Source organism: Octodon degus, unplaced genomic scaffold (genome assembly GCF_000260255.1).
Source record: "Octodon degus isolate 3935 unplaced genomic scaffold, OctDeg1.0 scaffold00006, whole genome shotgun sequence".
Lineage (NCBI taxonomy): Eukaryota > Metazoa > Chordata > Mammalia > Rodentia > Octodontidae > Octodon > Octodon degus.
In genome coordinates, this window is record NW_004524582.1 from 10,592,013 (window position 1) to 10,602,517 (window position 10,505).

Sequence of the window (10,505 nt, forward strand, 5' to 3'; positions counted from 1 at the left end):
TGTATTAAATTAAAAAAATCTAATGCAAAAAATGTATACAGTATAATTTCAGTTACATAAAATACACCTCAATATGTAGGAAACTAGGAGAAAGCATACCAAAATATTAAAAGCAGTTATTTAGAGTAGTAGAATCTGACTTGTTTTCTATCATTAATCTTTGGGTTTTTTTTTTTTAAAAGAAAGAAAGGGTTTTTGGTTTTTTACTGAGGATTGAACTCAGGACCTTGTACGTGCCAGGCAACAGCATAAGGTGCTGAGCTACCTACCCTTAAAGAAGGTATTACTTTTAAAACCAGGAAAACACCATAATTTTGAAAGGTTAAAATAAGGCAACAAATAGATAATTTTAAAAATTTATAAAAATGCCCAAGTTGTTACATATAAATGGTATAATACAGAAATTATTGTAGCTTTCCAAAATTCAGTTTTCTGTTGAATTTACAAATATAGAATATCATATTAATGCAAAATGAATATTACAAACAACATAAAGCAGTAAATATCCCTTAGTTAGGTCTGTTTATAGACGAGTGTGACGTGCGCACACACAGCGCACCCCGACGCACGCAGCCGCCTGCGCAGCACAGCGGCCTCGCCGCCTCTGATCCTCACCCCCTTCCGGCCTTGTGGGCAGCCGCCTGGCTGCAGCCCAGACAGGCCTTCCTTTCTGGTTTCCGAGGCTTTCACATTTTCTGTCCCTCAAACTACCAATTCCCATCCTGCCTGCAATTTTCAAAGAGAACAACTCTTCTTCCTGTTTGTAAGAAACAGGAAGAGCTAAGCACTCCTTTCATTACGAATACCCTTCACAGAAGGCTTGTCAACCCTTCACCCGCGCCTCTCCTCTCCCTAAGCTTTAAGCCTGTGTTCCTAAACTCCACCTTCAGCTCATCATACCTTATTACTGACAAAACACTATGCTCATGCCAGTCCATCCAATTCTGCCCTTTCAGCATCTGGCCTGTTAAATATGTATCAGCTGATGTAAATATCATTTAAGTCCCTTGACAATTTTTAACAGTGAGATAAAAGAAAACAATTTATACGAGACCTGCAAACTTCTCCACATTCTTAATAATTAAAACCTTTCTTTGGAGCAAGTCTCTGAAGAAACTTATTGATCAATCAATATTTTTTCCCTAAATATCCCTAGTAGACATTATGTACTTCAGCCGTGATGCTGAAAAACCAGCGGATATCAGCTTTTCACCCAAACATCCATGCAGACTGCATTCTACAGGTTACTTATGATAGAATTTTAAAAAGTGTAATACGCAGAAACTCCCCGGATCTTGGAGAGTGCTCTCTGGTAGTTGGCTGCTTATGTGGCATTTCTCAGAGCAGATCTATCTTTAGAAACAATTTAGCCATTGAGTGAACACCAAACTTTACAAATTAATACAACACAATCTAAATGCACCATAAATTTATATTTGTTAATCTTGGTATCAGAACATTTAAACATTTCAAGCTACATTAAAAAATACGACAAACAATATAAAATAGAAGGAAATTTTTTGACAACTTGCTTCCAAAACATCACTATTTCGGATACTGCAAATAAGCAACAAGACAGCTTACAGCTCTCCAGAAAACATAGTGTTTTTAGTAGAGTGTTATTAACAAAAATCAACACAATCCCACATAATAATATCTCCAATTTATTATCTTTTCCACAGTACAAATTTTTCACAAACCATTAGTCCTTGCAGTTATTCAAAGTCTGTAAACAAGTGTCTGAATCCCACAGCCCTATCTCAGTTTAAGCTTGTGAATGTTTTAAGTCCTTCAGTCAAGTTTCAACTTCCATTTGCATAAGGAATTAAGAGCCTTCTCTCTTTAAATTATTTATATTTTATCATACAGCCTGCAATGCAGTAAATCACAGTGAAAGCCCTGGGGAAAACAAAACAACAGGATCTTTACAGCAGGACTTGAAACTTTACAATATTAAATGCATTTAAAGGAGCGTCCCATAATAAAAGCATGGGTTTTCATTTCCCAAAATCAAGTCAATTAGAAACCCTAGTTTCTACTTAAAAATCCATTTTTGATCTAAAAGTGAAAAGAGTTCCATATCCATATCCATAGTTACTTTATAAACTCTACACAGTTTCACTTGTAGAGATTTATTTTTTCCAGTCTGGAAACAGTAGTGCAATTAGTTTTACTTCTCTTAAGTTATTTAGTCCATGATGTAAATAGCTCTGTGGAAAGATAAGAAGATGCTTGGTAAACAAGAAAGTTTTGCAAGCCCATGCTGGCTTACCAGTCCATTAAAGCTCGTAAGTCCATGGTGGCTTTCAACAAAATATATATACACATCACTAACAACAAAGCAAAAATAAATAGGCAAAAAAGACTGTAAACTGTCTCATGTCTTAATGATTTTTCAGTAATAACTGACTTGATGAATTGATTATCTAGTCATTTAAATAAGCAGACAGTAGACAGCTGCCCTTCAGGACATCCCACTATGGCATCCAGTCTGGAAAGCCCCAATGGAGTTACATTACTAAAATTAAAACAAAAAAGAGGGAGTGGAGGGTGGGAAATAATAGTTTACAGATGCCACTTGTATGGAATTCCATCAAGCCAGCTAGGTCACTTAGATTTCTTCTTAAATAGGCTTTTGATTTTTGATGGCTTTTTGCTCTTCTCTCCATTATGACAAAGGTCATGTGGGATGCTGCTTATCCTGGTAACACTTGGGGCTTCCTGAATAGGTTTGCTGTCATTGCTGGCTGAAGAACACGATGTGTGGCGAGGTTTAGGCACCGGGATGCCACTAGAAAGCTGGTTCATGCTACAGGATTTCTCCAAGATGCCATTGTACACTTTGCTTGCAGGACTGAAGATCATACTCTTGGTTTCTGTCAGACCTATGCAATCCGGAGAACCCCGGGAGAGGTCTGTAGTGATGGGTGAGTCTCCTCTGGAGGAGTCCTCTAGGGAGAGCTCATCTCTGGATATCTTCCGGGGAGACAACGTTTGGTATATCTCGAGACTTGAAGGAGGAGACTGCTTCCTTCCAATGGAAGAGTTTAAGGAATCACATTCTGAAGCAGTGTCTAGCACTTCCCTGAATGAGACAGAGGCAAAAGTATAAATTTTAAAGCAGTATGTTCTTAGACATCCAGCACATATTCTACCTACAACAAATATCTTTGATTATCTATTTAAGTTAAAAGGAGAAATGTCACATTCTATACATACTTTAACAAAGTTAGCTATAGTAAAATAATATAGCTCATTAAAACTCTTCATCTTAACATAAATTACACCAAAAGCTAAGTTATAAGTCTAAGAAACTATAACTTATGCCTTCGATCATAAGAGGAATGAAAATGTTTCAGTTTTACATGTTTTATAATCTCAACTTCTGTGTTTTCTTTCAGTAATGAGTATGTCCTTTTCTGAAGCACAGAATCAGTACTGCAGATTTAGAGAGCAAGGGAGCCCTGAGAACACCAAGGCCAAGCCTCTGTTTCATATATGGGGTGTTCAGACTTTGGGGCTACATGGCCACTCCATGGCAAAAGCAGCCATGCCACTTGATACCACTCTGTTTCAAAAGAAGAATGAGGTGTAGAAAGGATTCCTTGACAGCAGCTGGCCTCAGGGAGCACTGATGTCCTTAAAGAGGTCTACCGGGGCCAGGGAGATGGCTCAGTAGAATAAGCACTTCCCTGGAAAGCGCAAGGGCCTGAGTTCAATCCCCAGTTCCACAAAATAAATAAATAAATAAATAAAAATAAAAAAAAAATAAATAAAGAGGACTATGACATTCCTGCTAGGCTCATTTTGTAAAAGAAAGTATAATTTCTTCCACTGTATTCTTGACATTTTCTTAAACCGTGGGCCTGCTTATATGCACGTACCAGCACATAACAGTAAAAAAAAATTGAATAGCAATGAATTATTTTAAAATCTTAGTCATATGTGATAATTCTTTATGCTCAGGCATAAAGCTTAGGCTTCTATATCTTACATATAAAACTCACAACATAGTTCTGATGCAACTTGAGTCAACTGTACCCAGTGGCTTCTACACAGTAATTCCTCAAAATAATTGCTTCTGTGGAAAGCAGAATTCCAAGATGGCTTCCCCACTTATTCAACCCAACACCAATGTAAGTGCTGCTGTGAAGGAAATGTGCACGTAAAATGGCAGCCTCGGAGTAGTTGATACAGTAAGATCATCAACCAGAACTACTCTCCAGATATATAAGTGTAGAGATCATAGATGAAGGAAATAGAAGATACAGAGCAAAGGATGGCTTTATACAAGGATAATTTTCTTTAAAGTGAAGATCACATGACAAGAAAGAATAAGGAGAGTTTAGGAGCAGAGACTACCCCTTCCCACTGAGAGCAGTATAAAAACAAGACTTTAGTCCTACAGTCAAGTAATTGACTACTGCCAAAACCACATGAGATTTGAAGGGCATCCTGAACTCCAAATGAGAATTCAACCTGCTCAGCACCTTGATTTAAGCCTGTGAGATTTGCAGCAGAAAATCCAGATATTCCAGGCCTGGAGGACTAAGAGAACCGAGTGCTAGCAGTGGACATCACCTGAAGCCACTGTCGATGGTAACTGACTATGTGTCAGAGAAGACTAACAATACACCATTCCTCCCGTCCCTCTCCTGACCTCACAGCTCGCTTCCACCCATCTCCAGCACCCACTGTTTACAGGGTGCCAATACCATTGCTTCTCAGCTGTGAAATAAATGGCCTCCTCCTCTTCTTCGTTTCGGTAGAGTGCAGGGCAACTTGACACTGAGAGGATATCTGGATCCGGGGAAGGCAAAGAGTGCTGGGGGTGCTGGGAGTGATGTGGGTGCCGTGGGTGGGAGGGGTAGGGCGCATGTGGAGGGAGCTGAGCTCGCTGAGACTGCGGCGAGGATGGCACGACGCTGCGACGAGAGCGACACAGGCTGCTGCTTCGGGCTAAAGATCCAGCCGGTTTCGCCATGGTCCCTGAAAAACATAAGCCATCATATTAAGAAAGCGCACGAAGCCCACAGCTCCCTTCCCAGGACCGACAAGGAGAGAAGTGCTGCTGAGGACACCACCGCTTACTCTTTCCTTACCAGCGTGGGTGGCTGTATCATCACTGTCCTGCTCTACCACCCACACTAGGGTAAAAAGTTAAAGATTAAGAAATAAAAACGGAACAAAAATGAACAGGTATAAAAATTAAACAGAAGCGAATGTAAAACATGCAAAGTTTTGATATAAAAATCCAACATTACTAACTACAAAGGCTTCAAATTTGATCCAATATAACAACTCCTTAAATTTAAAAATCATGTAGTAATTTAAAAGCAAACTGCATTTTATTTCAAAAGACTTTTTTAGGAGTACTAACTTTAAAGTACTAGAATTAACAGTATAAAAGGAGTTGTTACACCTCATCCAGTGTCACTTGATTAACATCATGACTTGTTTGAATTTCAAGAAGCTTTAAATCAAGAAAATCATTTGCATACTATAAGCACAGGCAAAGCTAAGAAGAAAATTATTTTTTAAAAACAGAAAATTACTGAGGGGAACATCAGTTTTAATTCATCCTCCTTCTATTACCAATCTCAGTCTAAAATTCACGCAAATGGTGAACAACATGTCCTACCTCCTTTCCCTTACCAGTTTACAGGGGTTCCATCTTTTTCCCTTAACTGAAACACAGCTCAGCTAAGAGCAACCTTTCCAAGCAGTATTGTTCATTCCTGCAAACCTCATAAATCAAAGGTGAGGAAGTAACAATGGTGGTCTCTCTGCTTCCCAGTACTGCCCGCACACCCTTACTCCTACACCATGCATAAAAATGTGCTCCTTATGAAGCTCACAATACTTTAAGGAGCAGGAATCTTCTGCCTCACTTCGTGCTCAGCAGGGTCTCACTCTCACCAGCCCATTCCCTCCTCAGCCAAAGGAGCAAGGGCCCTGGCAAGGACATTGATATTCCTTCAGTTTTCACTGTTGCTGAAAACTTGTCACCTCCCCACCGGTAATCACCCTCAAGCTGTGTCTTGCCATCACTCAGAACCACTTCACCTCTTAAATTATAAATCAGGATGCTAGACATTTACATTCTGGTCACACTTCTACCTTCCTCATTCTCACATGCTAGACAATCACATATTGATCCCAATTCAAGAACTTTACTCAATAATTCCTTTACTGATCTTTATTTTCAACATCTGCTTTTCTACTTAAACATCAGCATTTAAAAACAAATGCTGAGGGTCAGGGAGATAGCTCAGCAGCACAAGTGTCTGCCTGGCAAGTGCAGGATTCTGAGTTCGATTCCCAGTTTAAAAAAAAAAAAAAAAAGCTGAAAAGACAAACCTTTAAAACAAACACACAAACAATAATTAGAGAAACAAGAAAACCGCCTTTGCACTACACCTTTCCTCACCTACTTCTCTTCCTTTTTATGTTATCATCTCCAGTTTTGCATCTTCACTCATTTGTCAAAAACTGGTAAGTGCTGATGTACTCTCAAAATCACTGAAATTACTCCCCACCAGCTCATGAGCTAACTCCTGGCCACTAAATTCAGTGACATCTGACACTGTCACTTTGTCTTTTCCCTGATTTCTCTCAGAAATGAACCCTGAAAAACTTGATATAGTGAAATAGAAAATAAGGTAAAAATAAAGACAAGATTTGTGAATTTTTATTACTCCCTCAATACTGCAGATTTTCATTTTTTTCAACCATGAATAATGTAACAAGGAAATACAAAGAATTTTCTCACTTATTCAAGATTCACAAATTTAAAAAAAAAAAAAAAAAAAACAGATTCACAGATCAGGAAATGAGAAGAGGCCTATGAGGTTTTTCAGGCTGATATTCACTATACCCTAAACTGAAAGACTGTACTCAGCCCTTCCCTCCCTCCCACCCTTCTCTCTCTCCCCCCAAAAACAAAACAAAAAATCTTAACTGTACAATGCTCAGCAGATACAACAGTCATTGCCAGCATTACTGGTAATTTGTAATATGCAGTAAAAATAGTAAGATTCAGTCAAAAGTAATGGCAAGGTCCAGTAAGAATCAGGGCTCACCACATGAAAAAATGATGTCACACACAGACACTTAAAAACATAATATTGCACAAACAAGTACTAAGAAGGGAGCAAATACTTTCATAAAACAAACCCTACACAATCCATTAAAGAATATAACAAAGAAAAGAATCTGTAAATTGATCACATGTATTATCGCGACTCAATAATCTTTTCTAAAACTTTCTTCTTAGATGTTGCTTCTCTTTAGCCTAGAAAAGCCCCTCCATTAGAGAGATGGCTCTAATTCCTCCACAACACAAAGAACTATGTACATTTAGCACCTCGGGCTCTTTCTTTTGTTGCACGAAGAGGTTCGCACAGGGCTCAATCCAGCTATCATCATTTAGTATGAGCCTATATTACACACAGTATTTTGTGGTGCTTTTCAGTGAAGAAACATTTTTGGTTGCGATACAAGACTGCATCAGCCCATGCTCCTAAGCAACACATACACTGCTGACTCCAACAACATGAGTCGGACCACCATTTCCTAACTTCCCAAAGCACACTTTAAATGCTTCCAAATACTACAAAATGCTGGATAAAAGACAACTCTTTTCAATGCATAAAGAAGTATATAAAGCAACAGCAATCAATTCCTGGACGTTAGAACAAAGAGACTGAAAGTAAACTGCAACAGGTCTGTGAGTGATGAGCCAGCGGCTGTGGGAAGTTATCAGCCCAAGCGATTGAAGGATTTCAGGTTTAATCTGAGGCCATAAGATTAAACAGTGAGTCCACGGGCGACACGGACTTGGAACTGTGAGTGTCCCGAAGGGTAGCATTCCTCAATGAAACAAAAATCTGACCAGCAAGCAAGGCACTGCCTACCACTGCACAGTCTCCAGACATAGGAACTTGAAAGGGCCCTCTGAAACGCTTACTATTTCGGATCTGTAGCTCCTGTCATCTTGGAGTTCAAATTCATACTACCAGAGGCATCTGTGAACCCCAACCCAAAAAGTAACACAAAAACTGGGCCTGAGTGGGTGGTATCCTTGAAGCTGGTACCAGAAGCAAAGAAAACTTTTGGAGAGGAACCCTAACTCCTCAAAAATGTCATACGGGGGAAAACACACAAATCCCTTTAAAAATAACTCAAGAATTATACAAGAGGAAAGACAAGGCAGTTACTATCCAAAACATTAAAAAATCCTATAATAACCATCCAAGAACAATAAATAATAGGATTAATATAAAAACTTTAAAAATAATTTTTAAATCATTAAACTATAATACATTTTAATGTGAGAAAAGAAAGAAATCTGATGAGTCAAAGAGCACTAACAGAAATGAAAGATAATCAGGAAAGCTAAAAATTTAAAAATGCATTAAAATTAAAAAGAACTAAGGAATTAATAATCCAGAACACAGATTCGAGGAAACTTCTCTGATTGCAGCACAGCAAGCTAAGAACACTAAAAGGAAAGGTTAACATCAAAAATAGCATCAAAATGAATTAATACATAATGTATAAGAAAGCTACTAATAGTCTGAATATACCTATATAACAGACACTCCCAAAAGCATAGAGAGAAAAAAAATTTGAAGAGCAACTAATAATTTTTCAGAAATAATAATAGGCATTTAACTTTAGATTCAAGAAGCACATCAAGCCAGGCTTGGTAGCACATCCCTGTAACCTCAACACTCAGGATACTGGAGCAGGAGGATAGCAAGATGAGGAAAGCCTAGACAACAAACAGCATTAAAAAAAAAAAGAAAAAAAAAATTAAAAAGCTTCTGCACAGCAAAAGAAACAATCAACAGAATGAAGACACATCTTAGAGACAGGAAAAAAACAATTTACTACTATTGCTTGAACAGAGGACTAATATTTAGAATACATAAAGAACTTAAGAAATTAGGCTCCCAAAAGCAAAGACTCAATCAAAAACTGGGCAACTAAAATAAATACATACTTCTCAGAAGAAAAAAAAAATGGCCAAAGTACATGAAAAACTTACAGCATCTTTGGCTATTAGAAGAATTCAAATAAAAACAATACTAAGATCCATCTTACTCCAGTAAGAACAGCTATCAACAAAGACTCAAAAAACAAAAATTTTCAACAATTAAAAAAAACTGAATAAATGATTTAAAGTCTGCCTCCTATTCCTTTGCACAAAAACACACTCACATCAAGTTCAATTTATAGGTATTTCCCATAAACTTTTTCAAGAACAAACAACACAAATCATAGGTATACAAGAATTTATACTATTCATAGTATAGAGAAGAACTCTGTAACATTCTTTGCATGATTATGATAGGGTAGGGCTTTTCTAAATGTATATTCAATTTAAATTTTAAAGTATCTCCACAGGGTAGCTACACCTGACAGAAGAGAAAACTGACACACAGACAGCATCTCCCACAAGGTTATAAACTGAAAACACAGTGAATTACAGATCCAAGCATACACAGTCTTATTCCACAATTTCAACTTTTTTTTTTTTTCCAGAACCAGGGATTGAAACTCAGGCCCCTGTGCTTGCCAGGCATGCGCTTATTCTACTGAGCTATCGTCCCAGCCCAGCTATCTCCTCAGCTCCACAATTTCAACTGTTAAGTACATTATATTACCTCTCTAAAAGTGGGGAAAAAAATGTAGTGGAAGAATAAGAAGTATTTTCTGTCTTAGTGTATTCCTGAATCAAAAGCCAAACAAGGACAATGTTGGGAAGGAAAATTATTGTTAATAAAATGTATTATTAAAGATGCAAAAACAAGAAAGATTGAGACAATTATACTTTACCAATGCTTAATGAAAATTATTAAACACTAAAAATCAACAGAATGAAGAAAAAGTGATTGCCTTCAATTATGTACAAAACAGAATTTGACAAAATTTAACATACACTGATTTAAGAAAACCATGCTTTTGGAAAATGCAAATAGGAATGAATTTCCTAAACTTAAAAGCAAACTACCAAAACATATACTCTATGGTAAAATACTCTTAAGTATACTTTTTAGAGCCAGAAATGGTAATCCTGTTGCCTGCAGCCGCCACTTTCAGTCAATTATTTAATTGGAGTCGCAGTTTAGACAATCAAAGGGTGGCAAGGAAGTGGAGGAAAGCTGTAAGGACTGGAAAGAAAAAGGCTTCTCATTGTCCATACAAAAATCAACATTTCACCACCAACAGGCAACTCACTTCATCAATTTCTAAAGAAAGATAGCATGAATACCTACAGAGATTAATCTTTTTTAAAAAAACATGGCTGCCGACTTCCGGGAACCCCCAGACCCAGTCCTAGCCCAGGTCCGGTGAGTGTGTGGAGAGCTTCCTGCTACCCTGCGCCAGCGGGACCAGTCCCAGCCCAGGCGCAGCATAGGCAGGACCCTCTCCCACCCCCTCGGGCCGCCCCCCACCGTCCACCTTACCTGCCCCACCCCTCCCGCCGAGTAGGAATT

At 38.1% G+C, this 10,505-nt stretch overlaps 1 protein-coding gene across 1 annotated transcript in view; it reads right to left on the reverse strand.

Moving 5' to 3' along the window:
* Nucleotides 1-1,646: 1,646 nt before the first annotated feature.
* Nucleotides 1,647-10,505, reverse strand: part of Stim2 (stromal interaction molecule 2) — a 116,026-nt gene continuing 107,167 nt past the window's right edge. The window contains exons 11-12 of the mRNA XM_023699176.1: nt 4,716-4,989; nt 1,647-3,085 (exon numbers count right to left, since the gene is read on the reverse strand). Coding sequence (XP_023554944.1) covers nt 2,608-3,085; nt 4,716-4,989 — 752 coding nt within the window. The 3' untranslated portion in view covers nt 1,647-2,607. The remainder of the gene's footprint in view (nt 3,086-4,715; nt 4,990-10,505) is intronic.